This window comes from Scatophagus argus, chromosome 9 (genome assembly GCF_020382885.2).
Source record: "Scatophagus argus isolate fScaArg1 chromosome 9, fScaArg1.pri, whole genome shotgun sequence".
NCBI lineage: Eukaryota > Metazoa > Chordata > Actinopteri > Scatophagidae > Scatophagus > Scatophagus argus.
Window position 1 is genome coordinate 16,379,294 of NC_058501.1, and position 19,175 is coordinate 16,398,468.

The following is a 19,175-nucleotide window of genomic DNA, read 5'->3' on the forward strand; positions in this document are numbered from 1 at the left end:
AAGCTGTGTTACATTTGTCCTCTCCTTCCAAATTATGGCATGAATTCAGTGGAAAAATTGCTGGGTCACTGAAGCCAAAAGTCTGTTCCCATAGTGGCCGAGGCAAAATACCTCCGTGCTTTAAGGCTTATGAAATTTAAAGGAGGCTCCTGTGAGGACAATAGCGCACATTACATGCGTGGGTGTGTACAAGCAGGGGCAAGTGCGAGCACCGAACGCTGCACTTAAGTTCCTTGTGCAGCTCTCGATATAAGTCACAATATCTCTCATGTGTTTTTTTTCCCTTTTTCATCCACATTGCATTCCTCACTCGTCTGCAGCTCGTCTTTCGGTTTATATCGACGTTACAAAATCATTGTAAAGGGTTTCTACAGCTGCGATGACTCTTCTTAAAGAACTGGCAGAGATGATGACTCCGTGTCCTGTAGCTGGAACCCAAAATTATAAACAAAATCTAATCTCTTTTAGCAGGACGGACAAATAAATAAATGTGTAAGTGTTCTTACCGACAAACAGTTGTGGAAATACTCTTTTACCTAATTTCCCCTTGAGGATAAATAAAGTCATCTAACTATCTATCTATCTATCTATTTTACTGAGGCAGTATAACAGTACCATGCAAAAATACTCTGCAACCAAAATTATACTGAAATAAAAGCATGCAAGGGTTGATTGTAAAATGTATTGAAGTATTAAAAGTCCTTAATGCATTTTAATTCTATTAGGTTAGTATTACTGATGTATTAAGGCTAACAAATTCATTTTGATGACTAAAATACTGGGTGATTTAATTCAAAACAATGTACTAAAAAGAGTACAATATTTCCCTCTGAAATCAAATGAAGCAGAAATATGAAGTAGAATAAAACGGAAATACTCTGGTAAAGTATGTACAAGTACCTCTAATTGCACTTGGTTAAATGTTAGTTACTTTCCATCTCTGAGCACAATAAATCTGGTTTACAGCCTTTGGGATATTACATCCTAGTAAATTAAACCAAAAACTAACAGTATGGGCTACATATAACTAAATGTCTTTAATTTACACTTATGTACAAAAGTAAACACCCATAGACTGTAATATCTTACATTTACATAACATTCATTGTAAACAGTAAACAGTGATGACAATGGCTTATGTGCACTGGCTTGCTCAGCATTTATCTCTTGTTAGCATAAAGAGCATAGCTAGCTGGAGCTCGTGGCTTGCTCTAGAGAGGACGGCTATACATTTATATGTGTGATATGAGTTGTTACAGTTTCACTGTGGGACCGTGTGCTTAGCTATGTGAACTACCTTTGGACATTAACTGCAACCTGTGCATGTCACTTCATGTTAACAAAGCTTACTGCATTAAAACACAAAGACACAAATATAACAGAACAAACATTCAGTGCCAATGTCTTGCATTTTGTGTGCATGATCAAAAAGACCCTTTTAACTAACTATGGCAACAACCACCAGTACAGTCTCAATAGCAAGGGGCTCCAGACAGAAGCGTAATGCAACAGGGATGGAGGAGCACAGCTGAGCACAGGCTTCGTAATGTCTATCCTCTTGTCAGGCTGTCCTTCTTCCTCGCCATTGATGGCACGGGTGGTCAACAGTCTGGCTCTCGATGGACCGTAGTCCTTCCTCTCGACAGAAGGGGGCAAAGTGGGCGGGAGGCAAGTTTTGATGTAAGGTGAGCACCCGACGTTGAGCCATCGAGTGAAAAGTTCTGACGTTACGTTGAGGAGTTCCTCAGGGGAGGAAGATAATCTTGAGAACTGGGCCAGATCCATCTCTTCCTGGAGCCTCTGTGACAAGGAAACAAAGAAGGAGAATTACACAAGATAAGAAATCTCTGGGAGGGCTCAGCTCTTATTAATATGTTTGTGCATGAGTTAAAGTTTAACATTGGTATTAATGAAGTAAGCACTCACAACTACCCAGGTAGTTCTGGGCTTTTTTGGAATTATGGGATATCTTTTGAACTTAAACCTTATTTAATAGAGTTAAGCAAGACATGAGCTGTCGGTGAGCTCTTTAAAAAAAAATCCATACCTCTGTATTTTTGTTCTTTCTTATAATTTTATCCAGTGTCTGCTTCACATCGAGGATTAAGGAGTGATTTATGTGCTCGTCCCAGAGGTTTCTGAGAAGCACATGCCAGGAGTCGAGGAGGACTACTGCAGCAGGGAACACACAACACTGCAGGGAAAAGGTTGAACAACACAACAGCTCTGAAATTAGGTCTCAGCGTGCAAAACACATGTGACATATGCCCACAAGAACCACATCATTTGCTCACTCATAAGAGAGACTCAATGATACATGTTCCAACAATGCGTTCCTGAACCATGCATTTACGAGGCCTGTTACGGTGGTTGAAGATAGAAGTTAATGATTATCCTGTTAAAGAAACTAAAATTTACTGCATATTAAACCTCACTTCCCCTTTCTTATCTTTTAAGGAACTCACCGGGTCAGTGTTACACAGCATGCTCTTTGTGTAGTGGTGCACTACATAGTAATCTTTAGGAAATGCTGTCCGCTGAAAGAGAAAACCGAAGAAAAAGATGAGAATGAACAGACGATGAGAAAGTGTTTACTATAGTCAACTACAGTAATGACTGAATTTGACAAGAGCATATGATGAAGCCACACAACGATTCATTCCCTTGACTTTGTAGAGCTACGCATGATAATGCAATCTGATGACTTATCAGATTACAAAGTAGAGCCGATAAACTCGTTATTTATACCAAATAACTATGATTGGCAAGTGATTGTATTGTTAAAAGGATGCAAAATACATTTGGTAAAAGAAGAAAAGAAAACATCGGTACTCCAGAGAGGACGTTTTTCACTGCAGCAACACCAAAAAGACTAAAAATAAATAAATACACAGTTGAAATAAAGTCAATAATTTATAACTTACAAATCCAGTTGGATTGGAGTCAATGGTCGTTTTAATGTTTTTCACACCTTCCTGGTCAAATTCACATCCACCACATTGGACAGTCCAGAGTGATAACAACAGCAAAACTGTTTGAGGCATGAGTAAGAAGGAAAGAGACAAAACACACTCCGATAATTGTTGGAAACTTTCTGTGGTTTGTAGCTTGTTCAAACAGCATACCTACTAAAAAACATCCTGCCTCAATTAGCCATTTCTGCAAAAAAAAACCCCAAAAAACAAAAACAACAACAAAAAAAAAACAGCCGAAACAAGACCTGCCATTTCTACACTTCTAATTGAATTTAGACACCACAAATGCTGTTGTAACACCACGAGGTGAAACAACAGCAGATCGGATTTAATTCACAGATTAAATCTGTTTTATTTCCCCCCAGATTTAATAAGAAATTTGGGAAAAAAGAAAAGAATTTACATGCTCTCAGTTCTTGCGTCTCACCTGGCAGTGACATCCTTCTTATCTTTTGAAGAATGGACACTTCTCCATTTCTCTTGTTGACAGCAATCACTCTGCAGACGGGTCTTTGTGTCAGTCTGTGAAAGGCAAAGTTTCCTCCTCTGTGGTTTCTTGAGGTCTTTGACACAGAGTGCACTGCTGTATCCTCTTCTTCACGGCCTGATGTTTAGTCTTCCCGTGGACATCCTTTATGCATTCCTTTCAGTTGAGTTCCTTTGGTACTTTCCAAAAAACGCCTCATTTATCCTCTCAAACTATACTGCTCTCTCACTTTGGATTTTCCCACTTAAGCCCGAGCGGCTGCAGCCACCCTAACCCTTTCCTATGAAAGCTTTTTTTTTTAACTATATCTCTTTCCCTTTCCCCCCCTCACTACTGACCTAGAATCTTCCTGAGCAACCTAATTTGAATCAGTCGTCTTTCCCTTGAAGCTGGCTAATGGATAAAGCGAGAGAGACACTGGCCTCCTCTTCTCTGTCTCTGTCTCTCCCTCTGACCACTCTGTGTATCCTCACTCTGCTCAAAGTGAAAGTGCTTTGCTGGATTGCTTGTCTGCTCCCTTTAAGTCTCGGCCCCTCCCACCACCACACGTTTTACCTCACTATTGACCGACCCGGCCCCCTCCCCCCCCGGTCCCCACATTCCCTGACACCCACCCTCTTGCCCTCATCCTCCCCCCCTCCAAACCAGACCCAAGGAGGCTTAGTCATGCAGTTGGATCGTATGTTTTTCATTTAGACTCTCCCCCACACTTCTGTGCCTGTGGATCCTCTGGTCTTTATCCCTCCAGATTCAGTGCACAATATCATCCTGTTTAATGATCACATGATCTTTTTTTTTTTTTGTTTGTTTCTTTAATAAATTACAGAATCACATTCCATGACAACTGGATTGCAACACTGCATTGCCAGAACTTGCAAGTCAGACCATGTGCGATAGGTTTTAGTCATTCCTGTTAATATCGGCTCCACAGAGGTGGATGGTATGATTGTGACGTCCGATAATGTGCTCAGCTGTCATCATCCTGTCTGTAATGAGTTGTTATATCCCCTCAGGTCATGTGAAGCAGTATGTGTTATTTTGGTTTAGATGTCAGGAGGGGTGTTACTTACTAATGAAAGGAAGAAAGTACGAAGTTCTTCCTTCGTGTCTTCTATTTGTCCTCTCTTTTTTTGTGTACAAGCCAGAGGAAGCGAGACAAGCTTTCCAAAGTGGCATTTCTTTGAAGGGAAGAAGGAAACCAGAGACCAGTGATTTCACTGCCGGCTATACATTATAACACTCCCCAAGGCATCAACTCGAAAAGTTTACACCTATACTTTGTGTTTTAATGAAGGCTATAAATACCCCAGTCATTGTGCTGTCTTCCTGTTTCATACATTGCTTGCGTATTGGGGGAAGTAACTATGCAACTAACCTGCTGAGTTGCTGCAAATTGTTTTTTGTGCTCCTGTTATTAAGACTTGCAAAATGAAATCCAGATTTCAGTAAAAGAAAAGCATAACAATGAAATTAGTAAATCTCTAATAAGACTCTAGCAGATCTGAGAAGTACGTCCATTTTTACAGGGAAAGCTCTAGTCAGTCCTAATATTTATAAATCACTTTCAATCTGGGCTGCAACATGACTTTGAGTTACTTTATAATTACATGAGTAAGGAACAAAAAGCAGCTCTCCAATTTAAACAAAGACTTAAACAAAGACATATGTTGCTAAGTTTTATTGACTGAAGTCTGCAAGTTTCAGCAAAGCAACAGCCTCAAATGACTGTGGTAAAGAAAAAAACAGCTTTTTAGTGGATCAGTGTGCAAATGCCTCATTAAGAAGCCAAAATCCCACTGATGTGTTCGGCCATACTGGAGCGAAGCCCTGTTATGCAACCCTTTTGTACGTTTCAGGACACAAGGAAACTTTAAAAGTGTTGTCTTACACCACTTGAGACGAGCTGGCCGCAGGCCACTCAAACAAGTGAGTGGGAGCTTAGAGAGAAAGGCCGCTCTCTTCCAATTCACTCCCCCTTTATTCTTCGTGTTCGCCACAAGATGGAGCCAAGTGTGGAATTAACAAAAGGATGTCAAATATACTGTTCATGTTCATTTATTAAAATTTAAAACATCAGCAAGAGAGTAAACAAAGTGCAAAGTCTTTTTGTAATAAGTTAAACTTCACATGTGGAGACCTACAGAAATTCCCCTTTCAAAAGCCTCATACATTATCCAGACGGACTGAATGTGTTAATCTGGGCAGGATATTAATCAGGGTTAGGAACAGCAGCTTTCTCATTACTTAAAAAGACAATTATGAATGAGTCATCCATTCGCATCACGTCTTTCATTCCCCTAAAAGTCCTAAACAGTTCACAAATCTGATAATAAAAATCTTCTTGCTTTCACTTTCATTTCTTTAGTACCCCCACCCTCACACACACCTTCACCTCTCTAACCCCCCATCCTCTTTTCTTTGTCCATTTGTGTCATTGGCTGGGGCTCCTCTCCCCTCCTCGCACAGCTGTCATTAAATGACTCTTGTATGTTTTGCTGAGTCCCGTCATCCAAAACTTGAGCAGCCTGACGTTGTCCTCCTCGCCCGGTCCTGTGGCACCAAGGAGGGCTAGAACCTTCTGGGTGTCCTCCCTCCCTCGTCCGTCCACTTTGGAGAACTTGAACAGCACTTTGACCTTACTGAAGGAGAGAGAATGAGCTATGAGAAGGCCTTCAATGACAAAATGTTAACATATTACTTAAATGCTGGTGGTCTTCATTTAGAATGAATGGATTTTTACTCACTTCATCCACTCTTCCTTCAGACACAACAGGCAGTGAGATACGACATCCACAGACAAGTTCTCATTGGACAGGGCCACCTCAAGCTTGTTCAATAATGTGGGACCTGGAAAAACAGGGCAAAGACTGTCTGATGGCTCATCATGCGATCAGTATCTAAAACCGTTCTTAAAGTCTGGCCTTTGCATGTTTCTTGTTTACTTTTCACGGGCTGTTTTGTCAATGTGTTATCTCACAAACTTACTGGGAGAACAGCTTTGAATGAAAACTGATGAAAAGACATGCTGCGGGCCAAGAGACAAATCTGTTTTTCACATTCAGATCCCGGGAAGCGTTCTCTTGTGTTTAGTCTAGTTTTAAGTTTAATTTGAGTCAGTGTTGCCAGATGCATGCATTCTATGCTACTGTGGTTTTATCCACGAGGCAAAGGATTATTGCATACTTGAAGGTGACACCAAACCTACAAGGACTCCACAAATTCAGGTTTGTGCACTCACCTCTGTCTGTGGGCTGTGTATTGGCACTGCTGATGGTGAACTGATACAGTGACGGGATATCATCTTCACCCATGGCTGACATCTGACAGCTTCTTTCCGAAGTGACATCCACGAGCACTGAAAACTCTACAGGACAAACAGCAGGAAGGTAAAACCAGCACAAAATGACCTGCCTACAAACAGCCTACTGCTTGTAACAGCTGTTTCACATGGTGATCTATCACAGCGCGAGTTTACAGACTCTCTTGTACCTGAGGAGCTGACGTGGGTTGGAATAGGCACATCTGGGCTGAGACCCAGAAAGTTGCATTTGTAGGCCTCCTCATACTGAGCACTGTATGGCACAGAACGCACACAACCAACTGGGAGCAAAGACTGCAGGGAAACAGGACAGAGATTCAACTGATAAAACTTGGCTGGCTTAGTGAAGGGCACTGCCCAGACACTCCGGTCTGAGTTCTTGCTGATATTCATGGCCATAATTTTGACGTGTCACAGTTGGACAAACACAGGTGTAAATGATAATATGAATGATGGCTAAATTTGGTTTAGCTGCTTCACTTTCACGGCCCTGGTACTGTGCACGCTGACTCACAGTCACACTGTCATGACTCACTGGGACGCTTGATCAGAACAGAGCCGTTATTCATGATAGTAGTAACACCTGTGCTTTTCCCACTATGACAAGTCAAAATATCTGCTGTGAAAAAGGTCTCTGTCTCTGTCTCTCTCTCTCTCTCACACACACACACACACACACACACACACACACACACACACACACACACACAAAAAGACCATTAATGTGCAGTGGAAACAGCTACATGATCGGTCTTGTTACCTGGAAAGATCAGCATTAGCATGCAGGGGCAAATAAAATTTCAAGGTGTGTTACGTTATCATAAACAATACTGTCTTAAGGCAAGAAGTGGAAGTTAGAGAAAAAGAAAAAGAAAAACAAGCGAACAAAGAAACGTATGTTCATGGAGAAACAACTGAAACTCAATCAAATAGAAGTTTATATAAAATCAAAATGATTGTAACGTCAGAAGTCATAAGTAAATTATTATCTATCTATGCTCATATCATGATCCACCTGCTGACCATTTGCACTGTTTACCTCACCTACTTTGCACTACTTCCACTCTATACTACCTCACTTTTGCACTACCTCCAGAACCATATTTATTTTACTTACCTTATTTTATTTTGTTTTACTTTATTCTATTCTATTTTATTTTATTCTATTATTATATGTTACTCGTTCTTACGTTTTTATGTATGCACCAATCACTAAGACAAATTCCTAGTAATGTGAAACCTCTTCACTTACATGGCAATAAAGACAATTCTGATTCTGATACTTCATAAGTACAATGTGAAATGTGACAGAACACTACATTTAACTAATGACACAATATTTATACTGTGATTCAACTAGCGAGGACCCTCAAGGCTGTTATCACTTGTCCCCATTTATTTTTGCCGACATCATAACGACACCGTCTCTCCTAACTAAGCAGAAAGCGCCGCAGCAGCAGGGTACCTTGAGCACTGTAAAAGCTGACTGGATGAGCCCAGGGTCAGCGCCTCTCCATATGACCTGATTTCCCATGAGCACGTGCCACACGAGTTGACGAAACTCAGCAACCCCGAGGACCTGCAGAACAAATCAGAGTGTCACATACTGCAGCTCACACATATGGGAATCTATGATGTTCACAGATGTGTCCATATGGTTCTTCTTTTCTGTCCTACAGTTAGTACATCATTTTTTTCTGATTTTGTTTTCTGTATTATTATATTTTTCTTTTTCTATACATGTTGCACAGCCCTCTAGTAGTCTTACTTTGTCACCTTTGCTCAGGTGGTTGCGGTTATTTTATATCTACTAAAGGAGCCAAACATTGTGCCAAGGGCAACACCCTGAAGAAGGCTGTTTGTCACCAAGCTTGTTTTTTAACATGTATTGCCATGTGAAGAAAGACTTCTCTACTTTTTTCCTTGAAGCATGCCTTGGATTTTTCTCTTTTTTGAACTTTTATATTCCCCACCAAAGAGCACCTTCATCGACACTTTTTGGAATTTTTGAGCACTCTGGACTTTTTTTCTATGAGATTAATACCATAAAGCTGTAAAATTGTGCAAACCGCCTCTAATGAAACCACGTGATTCAGCTTTTGTATCTCCTTAACTCTTATTACAGTTAACACAATTATGGACAAAAGTTCAAGAAAATTACCTGTCTCAAATGCCTGAGTGACCTAAATTTTGGACCAGGTAATTCATCTAAATTCGCATCATCACACAGTAAGTGGTGGCCCAGCTCGCTCTCTGATTGGTGCCGCTGTGACTTTGAAGCGCCGCCTTCTGCTCCTTCCCAGCAGCTCATTTCCTCCTCTTGCTCTTTTGAAAACAGAGACAGAAATAGCGATGACCAAACGTCTCCAAACTGAGGTTCATTGCAAAAGTGGGGAAATTCCACAGGAAATTATTACAAAGTACTGACTCTAATATCACACACATATAGAGTGTGATGTACACATGTTGCTATCCAGCTCCTATTTCCAAAACAACAACCAATAGTGTACCATCCCACCTCTCACCTATGATTAATTTCAATCCCATTCCTAAAAAAAATCCAATAACACAAACCAGCAGATAACCAAACAACTTTCCCTGTAATCAGTATATGCAAAACAACCATTTGCACAAATTGGAATTTTTTTTTTTTCAATTTGTTTTGTGAATCACACTGCAGTTGTTATTCTGAAAAATGCCACAGAAATAAAGTTATTTTACTTACAATATTAATATAGAGGAATAAAGAAAATTCCACAACCTAAGACCTAGGGACTGGTAAATATTAAAATCTTTTAATCATATTTTAAATCTTGACTAAAATTGTGTAAACTCTTACTGGAAAGGAAGTTCATTTGAGCACCATGGTTAAGTGAATCGCTTTGCTTTTCCAGGCAGAATGTTTTCGTACTGTCTGACCTGGTGAATCAGACTGAAACAGGAGGATTTTTTTTGCATTGTGATCACATATCTGCTGCTATCATCCTCCATCAAGAGGCCTAACCTTGTCTGGTGGGTGAGACATGATGAAGCACTGTCCAAGTATGCTTTCCATACTGTGACAGGTTTTGCATCACTGGAAATTTTATGAGCTACAGTTTTTTCCCCAGTTACGGGCTTGAACAAGTGTTGGATGGTCAAACACAACAGTTTCATGACAGAATGCTGTTTTGTTTTTTTTGTTTTTTGTTTTTCTTTTAAATCTTGTTCGATTCAGGACAAAATGTCTACCTGTCTGTCTCTCTATGAGTACCAGTGTGTCCTCCGTGGGAGCTCCCTCCAGCAGCTTCTCTGTAAGACGACTCCCACAGGCCTTCAGCAGCCTGCAGACAATGTGAAAACACACACCCATATATCAAGTTGAGCGATTACATGAAAAAAGTCAGCACCTTGTGTTTCACAATGGGGCTGATAGTCTCACCAGCTAAAGGAGGAGTGCAGACTGGCCCAGAGGTTGGGGTGCTGGGTAAGAGAAGTTAGTGATCGGGCTGCATTGCCACTCCTTTGGTGTGGGAAAACTGCAGGTGAGAAGACACTGTTCATCCTCACTGCTCGCTGGGGACAAACTCCTTGTTCATTGTCAAACACCTGATGGGCAGTAGAGCACAAAGACATTAGGTAAACTACTAGATAAGTGCCTGTGGTATACATCTTCATGTTTCTGAATAAAGGCATGCAATGGTCACAGGTGTACCCTACCTTGAGGGCTGTGCTTTGCAGGCTCTGTATAGTGAGTCTAAGGTGGCGTAACAGAAAAGGCCAGGAGTTGATAAGGTAGATCCTGTCCATTGCTACCATGACGATACTGTACCAGCGCTGGAAACCCCTGGCCAGGCTGTCTTTGATGAAGAAAGTGTGTGAGAACACAAAACCGTGTTGCTCGTCTCCAAAGAAAATTGGCCCTTCGCGGCCAGGACACACCTGACAGAGCAGACAGAGAGAAAATCGGTGGCGGCAGTGGAATAAGAACAGCGGTCAAGTTCATTCGATGCATAAGAAGATGTGTGACTCACACACACATACATGCAGACGTACGTCACTGTTTACCTCACAACTGAGGCTGCGTACACAGGCCTGGCGAACCACGCTGAACAGCTGTGACTGTCTGGGATGCTGGTGGCTCAGGAAGCGTATGCCTGTTTCATCATCAATGCTTACAAAGCCCGGGTGAGATGCAGGAAGAGATCGACATCCCTATGAGAAAAGGAGAAAAGGAAAATGAGTACAGCTAGCAGGACTATTAACGCAATGTGCAGTAAAAACAGGAAAGTTTCTGGAAAGCTCATGGTGAGTTGACATTCTGTCCTGGGTCTGTCGCCTTCCACTCACGTCACACATTTCTCCCCTCTGTGTGGCCGAGCTGTTGGCCCTCATGGTCAGCCCTTCACTTTCCCGGTCACCATCGCGGTCCCTGTCCCCAGGCACTGGGGCGCCTGCCTGGGATGAAGGGGACGGGGATGGAGGGTGCAGTGCCTCAGTGCAAAACAACGTCCGAGGACCATGGAGCTCACAGAAGTGACAGAGAGCAACCAGAGCATTCATCTTTAAAGAGGGAAAAAAGGTTGTTTTTCAATGCGTATTGTGCTGAATACGTTTGGGATTGACATGAGTAACAAGCACTTCACAATTGAACATCTGTTCAAGGTCAGTCACTGACATTACGAGATTACACCACGGTTACGACAGCTGCTAACATCAGAAGACAGTCTTACCTTCAGCACAGAGCCAATATAAACGAATGACTGGTGGTCAATGCTACTTCACAAAAGGACATTCATTAGCCGTAACGTTCAAAAAACCCTGTTACATAAAAAGCAGCACATTATAACTGTGATATAAATCAAATTCAATTCAAGATTGAGGCGGTTTTTCAAAAATCCGTCATTCTCAATGTCTCAGATTTAGGATTTCTACACTTTTCTTGTTCTGTTTTCCCTGTGTGCCTGCTAACTGACAATAACAGATACTGTCATGTGACGCGGAGTCACGCGCTCGAGGACAAATGACGCGTGGCAGTTAGCTGCGCTGCTTTTTCCTACGTTTTAACCGTTGAAACCAAAATGTCTCAAGTATTGTTTAAGCGATATGAACGCGATGAAACGACAGATTTATTTCCCAACATCATGCTCTATGTAATATTTCCACTAAGGTATTTTTCGATTAATGACTAATGAAAACTACATTACCCATGATTCCGTTTGAGCCAACAAACGTAAGGTCAAAGGGCGATAAAAAGTCAGAATCATTTGCCTTCTTCGGTTAGTACGTGAAAGATTTATAAAATATTCTCCAGACATTTTTTTAAAAAAAAAGCGCGTTTTAAACGTGCTATTTAAACACGATGATTGTTTCCTTCCAGAAGATGTTGAATTTTCAAATTTGTTTTTGTCATGCTCAACGCTAACTAACCACTTCCGCATTAACTAGTTGAGTTGGTGTAGCAGCATAAACCTCCGTGACACAGAGGACTGTCTTCTTTTAATTAACGTTATTAACGAATTACCGTTGTCTTTTAAATCACAGGTTCGAGCATGGCATCAGGTATATCAGTAATGCCCGCACTTCCGTCAGAGGACCGGAGAGACGGTGAGACCCACTTGACAGACACATCCAGTCCAGAGACAGGAGTCCCCGCTGAGCCTGATAGTGGCAAAGACACAGCGGGTAAATCACCGTGATACGTTTTACACATTTATTTGCTGCATGTAAAAACTGTCCTCAGAGGTTATCAGTTCATTTGACACATATTATATAGCTACAGGTAATTCATTGTTATGTTCAGTTTAGACCTCCTAGTAGGTAATATTACTAAAATCAGTCTGAATCTTTTGTAAGTAATCGACTCTGTAATCACATTCCTCAACCTGTATTTCATTTCTGTGTTACTGTGACCAACCTGAGTTCCAGTAAAGTTTTGGTTATGTTTTTATGTCACTGCTGCCGTGTATCTTAAAATGAGGGGGCTGAATGGTTGACCGGCAACGTTTATTCACAGAGATGCTTGGTTGCCCTGCTGGAATTGTGTCAGGAGTCAGGAAGTGAGTCAAGAGCTGTAATTTAATAGCTCTGATCCCTGTGATGACAGGAAGATTCACTGTTTGCATTACTGTCCTCTATCTCACTGGAATCAAGCCTCCTTTCCAAAGAATAAAGAATTTAGTTTTTACTATTTTACTCAGTTACTTCCTGTCATTCGCAGTTGAAAGACTGCACTCTTCCAGTGCTATCTCAGTGGACAGGAAGATGGCTAATAATTAAAAGATTCGAGCAGTGAGTCACATCCAGTTGTCTATTTGGAAATATCATTGACAGGTGTTGGGCATGTTTTTGAGTTTACAGACAGCCACGTTCCAAACTACTTGCCCGACGTTTGAGTCATCTTGGTCGAGCCATTTCCACCTGTTCAATGATTTATACTTTTTGGACATATATTAGAGAGGAAATATAGTCTCATACAAACATTCACCACTACCAGTTTCATCTTGGGAATTAATCACTTACAGTATTTATAATTTGAATTGTTAACTGCCAAATCAGACCCCCCTTGAGATAGGGATCAGATGGTATCTAGTGAAAAGAGACATTTAATTTGTTGTCCAACACTCTGAGGACAGGCACTCAGGGTTCATATTCCCTGACGTCTGTGCATTTCTGTGCATTTGGCAGGGTGGACTTTCTTTTGTAGCTGTATCCTTTCAGACTCTCAGTGTCTGGATAGAGTCAGGCTGTTATGTGATCATGTTTGTGGATGTTTTACTTCGTGAACTTTGTATTATTTGACCTGGAAGAGACCTACGGTGCATCAGAGAATTATGAGGCAGACAGCTCAAAATTTGTAATCATCTGTTGAGTGAGCACATCAAAATGGTCTGGTCTAGTCCTCTTTTCCTCCCTTATGAGGACTTGTATATAGCTGGATATTGTACTGTGTTTACTGTACTTTGTAAATTGTTAATTTATTTTACCTTTATATTCTTTTGTAACTGTTTTTGCACACTTTTTGCACTCTTTTTCTGTTCTTGTGAGCTGCCACGACAAGTGAATTTCCCCACTGCGGGATCAATAAAGTTCATCTTATCTTATCAAAAGTCATTGCTGTGTTGCTCAAACTTCATTTAAACGTCTGCTCAGTGTCATCACACTGTGTGGCTCACCTTCTCTTTGTCTTTTTCTGACAGGGTCAGCAGAACAGAGTGAGGATGGAGTTGATGTCTGCCAGTTTTACCTAAAGGGAAAGTGTCATTTTGGCCACAGATGTCGTTTGTCTCACAGGTCTGCTCGCATCCTCTTCTTCAGCTAACTCACCAACAGGATAAATTCTGACTTAATTTCCTAGTTAGACTCATTTATTTTTTAGCAACTGCAACACTGAATGTTGTGTTTTGAGTTATTGTAGCTAACATTAACAGAACTGAAAAAATGTGAATCTGTTCGTTAATTTAATAAATTGCTAAATTTAACCTCCTGCAGCAAATTCTTCAGAAGTGTTGTTTTGGAAAGTGAGAAGTATAATGTGTGTAATTTTTTATTTCTCTTGCTGTCAATTACCGCTCATATTGACCATCAGAGAGAGAGTGATTCTTGGCCATGACTAAATATGGATACTCAGACATGCTCCACGAAACTATGTCAAATGGAATTTGGACTTATCATTTTGTGTCATTTCTCACACTCTTCATAATTTTTTCCTCTCCTGTTCTTCTCTTTACTTAGTGACCCGTCAGTAGGTGATTCAGGGGTCGCATCTCCTGAGCAGGATGACAAACCACAAGGAGAAAAAATAGAAAAACACAAGAAGAAAGCGAACAAAGCAACGAAACAAAAATACGAGGCAAAAGGTCACTCCGCGTTTAGCTGGTTTCCTTTATTTCAACACACTCTTAAGACGCTGGTGGCCCTATGCTAACACTTTTTTTTTTTTTCCCACTCTCCCTCAGATGTGAACAAAAAGCCTCGGATGCGCACAGCAGATGATGTTATCTCTCGAATCCTGTGGGACCCATCAGTAGATGCTTCAGAGTTTGTTGTGGGGTATGTGGATCGCTTCCTTGGTGTTCTGGAGCGTCCCTTCATTGACTTCAACTGGGACACCAACCCTTGCGACTGCGATTACTCTACTGAGCTGGCCCTGCCCAGACACAGGATCCAGTACTTCACCTACAGAGGGCACCGCGTCTGGGACCGCCACACCAGAACTGACAGGGTGTTTGGCTCCACCGGTCAATCTCTGGCTCCCCCCTTTGGAGGGGAGGAGGAAGTAAAGGGTGAGACATGACCCTCTTTTGCTGCCTCACTTTACTCTACATACACAAAATTTACAAAAGCCAGAACAGTGCACACAATTTACACTCACCAAATATAATCATTTATTTCACAAGGAATAAATCCAACGGACCAAGACCAACAACAAGACCTTAAAACAACAGAAGAGCAGCCCCCTGCTCTCTGTGGGCAGAAGGAGAGTGAAACAGAGAAGTGTATTCACAACCAAAACCCACATCTGGAGGAAGGGAACCCAAATGAGATGAATATTCACACCCCTGACTCAGCACAACCAGCTCCAAAGTGTAGAGAAAACACTTCTCGGGAACAACAGGAATCGCGAGGAGCATGTGTTGCAGAGGAGGCTACAATTAGGTCTGATGTTCACATTCATCCTTCAGATTTAACTAAAAAGAGATAAATCCTGTACAGAACAGAATGGTACATGTTCTTTACTCAGCCTGTTTATTCAATACAAAATGCCAACTTTAAATCACAGGGTTGCAGCTTTCACAAGACTGCAGAGTGAAACAGAACGGAGCTGCAAGCTGTTGGTTGGTTCTCAGATCGACTAATGGACGACTATTTTTATAATCAAATAAACAAAAAAATGTGATGCAGTTCTTTGTCTTAGACGACAGTGAACTGGATATCTTTAGACTCTGTCTGGTCAGACAAAACAAGACTGTTGAAAAGAAGAAGTCCTGTGGGCAAGTTGAATGGGCATTTTTCACAGTTTTCAGACCGTATTAATTGAGAAAATAATCAGTAGATCAAAATCAAATCAAAATAAGCATAAATTTCAGCCCTGAAACAATATGATTGAGAAGAGAGTGATTTAATTCATATCCTTCTCATTTGGTTGGATTGAGCGTAGCTTCGCGAATACAGTGTCGCAGTCAGAGCTGTAGAGGACTGGACGATGGAGAAATGAATACATTAATCCTTCACCACGCTCTTGAAGAAGTGTGAACAAGGTTTTTGGCAAATAAGATTAAATAGCACACCGCTGACCCCAAGGCCCAGTGTGTTTCTGTATGGTTGGCAGATTAGCACGACAAGTCATTTTATACTTAGGAAACTGTAGGTTGTGTGAGCTGGAAAGCAGTCTTGAAACATACTCTCTTTTGTCTCTGTTTTGTCATTTTACTCACCTGTTCTGATTTCAGACCTGAGGCTTCAACAGACCAAATGTCCTTGTCCCAGAAAATGGGAACCAGCGTAAAAGAGGAGGCTGATGAAGAGGCGGAGTGGCAAGAAAGCTGGGAGGGCAACAAAGATACTGTGGTGGGTACAGGGCAGCTCTCCCCTGAACTACAGTCTCCTGCTATTACTGTTTGAGTTTAATGTGTCTTTTTTTTATACGCAGAGTTATCATGGAGCCCTGAGCATCAGCCAGAGTTGTTCACCGCTGGAGCAGAGAGAGGAGAAGCGTGGTGGGCGCCCCCCTAAGAAAAAACCCACTCACTTCATCACCTTCAGAGCCAACACTCCTGCTATCCTCTCCTGTTTCCAGCAGCTGCAGGATGAAATCACATCCCTTCTGCCATCCTCTGCCCCTCACTGGCAGACCTCCACCCGCCTTCATGTCACCCTGTGCCTCCTGGTCCTTGCTGGCCCAGCTGAGGTAGCCGCCGCCGGGGAGATCCTCCGGCGGTTTGCCCAGTTGGATCGTAATCCCCCGGTGGCTGTGACCTTCCCTGTGAAGTTGAAACATTTCAATGGGAGGGTGCTTTATCTGAGCCCCCAGCCTCAGCTACCCCTCCAGCAGCTCAACAGCGGCCTGCAGACGGCCTACAGGGAGAAGGGCTGGCTCCACAGGGACTCCTACAACCCACGCTACCACCTCACACTGGCCAAGATAGAGAACATGGAGGAAGAGAGGATTTTTGAAGGGGTGGGGGACCTGAAGGTGGGGAAGGGTTTGAATTTTGGCCGCTTGCCAGTAAACACCTTGCACCTTTGTGCCATGGGCGGTGCCAAAGTAGATGGTTTTTATGAGACTTTATGCACGGTAACTCTTCGTTGATAGAGGAGTGTGACCCTTTACATGCACACACTACATACATGTATATTAACTGAGAGATATGACTGGAAGCCATACCTCTTCGTTTGCACTAGCCGCGTGGCCTTATCAAACAAATCAAGTGTCTTGTGTTTTTTGTTATTAAATTGAATTAGATAAGATGCACTTTTAAAGATAAGTGGGTGAAACACATTTTTATAGGGAGGTCTGAAGGGGGTAAAATTGCACTTGATGCAGATCTGTAGCGCAATAATATTAACAGATCTTATACTAAATTGAGCTACACTTAATTTTTATATTTAATAAAAAAAATATTTATTTCACTTAAATGCATTTTAATCCATTAAGGACCAATTCGTAAGTTGATGCAGTACGTCCAGAAGTAAAAGCACAGATGTTTGCAACTATAACAGCAGAATGTGGACACTAAAACAGAATTGGTGAAGTGCATCCATTGTACATTTTTAAGTTTTTATGTTACAATGTAAGTATGCATGTAAGTTTCATAATTCTTATTTGTTGGTTTTAGTTGGTAGGACAAAAGACTCCTACTGTCTTCTCAGTACAAACACCTTCATCAAATTCATTTATATCTCAGGCTGTGGTCTTCTCCTGTGCACCTGTTGATGTACAGGTGTGCAAAAGTTTGACTCTTTTGATTTTGGCCGATAGAAATGAATGATAATATATGGAAATTTTTTTCTTTGCTTCTCGTGGCTTCTCACATTTTTGTATTTTCGAAAGAAGTTCATAACCTGTACTTTATACACACCTGAGGGTAAGAAAGTCAAAGATGATTGATTTAATATTCCATTACTCTAATAGGATTTGTTGTGTTAAGATTGAGGAATTTAATCCTTATTTCCTCCATATGTCATCCATGTGGGCCAACAAGCTGTTCAGGCAAACTTTTCCACATAGGACCTATTTTGAATGTGCTTCACTTTGATATCTGCTTTTTTATGACTTTGCAGACAGGACATATGCGCCTGCCATAAAGGCACATGTATGATGCATAAATTATGTATGAGGGGGGAAAAGATGACATTTTCTTTACAGTCACAAATTACCCAAAGTGGTGATATTCTGCAGCTTGTAATTCAATGATTTATACACTGTTTAATGCTGTATGGACTGTGTTCCCCAAGAATGATTGTCAAGGACATTAAATATTGAATTGGTCATTTTAAATCCTGTGAGTGTTGATATTTTATCAGTGTGGTGATGGATGGTCTGGATAACATACTGTTGCTGTCTTTTAGCATGCAGACACACGGGGGCTATGTAAATGCTCCCTGAATAACTCTTGCATACATAATATAATTTTCTGTCTTCTTTCCCGTCTTCCTCCCAGATACACATACACACACACACACTACATCTACTATACATAGGCTATATGAGTCAGTGAGTATGCTCCATGGCTCTCTACTGTTTGCTCCCTAGCTCGCATTATCTCCATGCCTCCCTTCCCCCACTCTCCTTTCAGTGACACAGAAAAACTAACGCCGCCCCCTCCCTCTTTGCTGGCTCGCTTCTGCCCCTCTTTCACCAGCAGACAAACACCATAATCTTTTTACACTTTCTTACTGTGTTTCACCAATATATGTCCAGTTTGGATTCCCCAGCCAAATCGCCCACTGAGCAGCATCTCCATCGCTGCCTCTCATCACTTGTATCGTGCTGTTGCAAGTTCTCCTCCAGCCTCCTTGTCACTGAGTCAGTGTTGATGCTGTGCTACAGCCTCCACTGAAAACTGGTTTTGCCTAAAAATCCATTGCATGCCCCCCCCTCCCCTCCAGTTCATTGTTCACTCCATCTCTCTCCTTCCCTCCTTTTTCTCTCACCATCACTCGCTGTGAACCCCCCCTCCTCAGTATTTTATGTTGCCTTTCCCTGCATCTCCCCCTCCCCTCACTCATCTATGTGTGCTTATATGCTTCTTTTACTCCAATTTTATGTGCATCTCTACCTCTTGTTAGCCTTTGACACATCGCAGCCACAACAAGCTCTCATAAGGCAGGAGTTCACAGTTTTACATCCAACATGTAAGTGATTTTTCCTTTCACTATTATTTAGCACACACAGTTGGTTGGCAGCATTTCC

General features: G+C 41.6%; 3 protein-coding genes across 6 annotated transcripts; 1 reads left to right on the top strand and 2 right to left on the bottom strand.

The window, feature by feature from the left end:
- Positions 1-1,018: 1,018 nt before the first annotated feature.
- Positions 1,019-3,962, bottom strand: zgc:174888 (uncharacterized protein LOC558116 homolog). The gene is made up of 5 exons (XM_046399611.1): positions 3,403-3,962; positions 2,925-3,031; positions 2,466-2,537; positions 2,048-2,194; positions 1,019-1,800 (listed from the first exon to the last, which is right to left on the bottom strand). Exons 1-5 carry the CDS (start codon positions 3,413-3,415, stop codon positions 1,447-1,449), a joined length of 693 nt encoding a protein of 230 aa, XP_046255567.1. The 5' UTR covers positions 3,416-3,962; the 3' UTR covers positions 1,019-1,446.
- A 1,886-nt stretch (positions 3,963-5,848) lies between these two features.
- On the bottom strand, positions 5,849-12,432 carry flcn (folliculin). 3 transcript variants are annotated; one of them, XM_046399756.1, is made up of 12 exons: positions 12,285-12,432; positions 11,111-11,323; positions 10,817-10,975; positions 10,481-10,702; positions 10,203-10,369; positions 10,013-10,104; positions 8,943-9,106; positions 8,247-8,360; positions 6,952-7,075; positions 6,701-6,826; positions 6,207-6,309; positions 5,849-6,101 (listed from the first exon to the last, which is right to left on the bottom strand). In XM_046399756.1, exons 2-12 carry the CDS (start codon positions 11,321-11,323, stop codon positions 5,894-5,896), a joined length of 1,692 nt encoding a protein of 563 aa, XP_046255712.1. In that variant the 5' UTR covers positions 12,285-12,432; the 3' UTR covers positions 5,849-5,893. The 3 variants fall into 3 exon arrangements, with proteins under 3 accessions (XP_046255712.1, XP_046255713.1, XP_046255711.1); XM_046399757.1 differs by lacking the exon at positions 12,285-12,432 and adding an exon at positions 11,494-11,634 and having other exon boundaries at positions 10,829-10,975; XM_046399755.1 differs by lacking the exon at positions 12,285-12,432 and adding an exon at positions 11,494-11,634.
- Positions 11,945-18,260, top strand: leng9 (leukocyte receptor cluster (LRC) member 9). Of its 2 annotated transcripts, none has more exons than XM_046399754.1 (8): positions 11,945-12,035; positions 12,304-12,445; positions 13,960-14,053; positions 14,495-14,619; positions 14,719-15,045; positions 15,160-15,418; positions 16,213-16,330; positions 16,413-18,260. In XM_046399754.1, exons 1-8 carry the CDS (start codon positions 11,952-11,954, stop codon positions 17,070-17,072), a joined length of 1,809 nt encoding a protein of 602 aa, XP_046255710.1. In that variant the 5' UTR covers positions 11,945-11,951; the 3' UTR covers positions 17,073-18,260. The 2 variants fall into 2 exon arrangements, with proteins under 2 accessions (XP_046255710.1, XP_046255709.1); XM_046399753.1 differs by having other exon boundaries at positions 11,955-12,039; positions 12,305-12,445.
- Positions 18,261-19,175: the final 915 nt, after the last annotated feature.

Excerpts from the sequence above, each read along its gene's own strand:
- zgc:174888 (XM_046399611.1), bottom strand. Across the intron at positions 2,538-2,924 it reads ACTCCAATCCAACTGGATTT|CGGACAGCATTTCCTAAAGA; the intron begins GTAAGTTATAAA and ends TTTCTCTTTCAG. Across the intron at positions 2,195-2,465 it reads TGCTGTGTAACACTGACCCG|TGTTGTGTGTTCCCTGCTGC; the intron begins GTGAGTTCCTTA and ends TTTTCCCTGCAG.
- flcn (XM_046399756.1), bottom strand. The coding sequence starts at position 11,323 with ATGAATGCTCTGGTTGCTCTCTGTCACTTCTGTGAGCTCCATGGTCCT. Across the intron at positions 10,105-10,202 it reads CTGCACTCCTCCTTTAGCTG|GCTGCTGAAGGCCTGTGGGA; the intron begins GTGAGACTATCA and ends CATTGTCTGCAG. Across the intron at positions 8,361-8,942 it reads CACTCAGGCATTTGAGACAG|GTCCTCGGGGTTGCTGAGTT; the intron begins GTAATTTTCTTG and ends TTTGTTCTGCAG.
- leng9 (XM_046399754.1), top strand. The coding sequence starts at position 11,952 with ATGAAAACTACATTACCCATGATTCCGTTTGAGCCAACAAACGTAAGG. Across the intron at positions 14,054-14,494 it reads AGATGTCGTTTGTCTCACAG|TGACCCGTCAGTAGGTGATT; the intron begins GTCTGCTCGCAT and ends CTCTTTACTTAG. Across the intron at positions 15,046-15,159 it reads AGGGGAGGAGGAAGTAAAGG|GAATAAATCCAACGGACCAA; the intron begins GTGAGACATGAC and ends TTATTTCACAAG.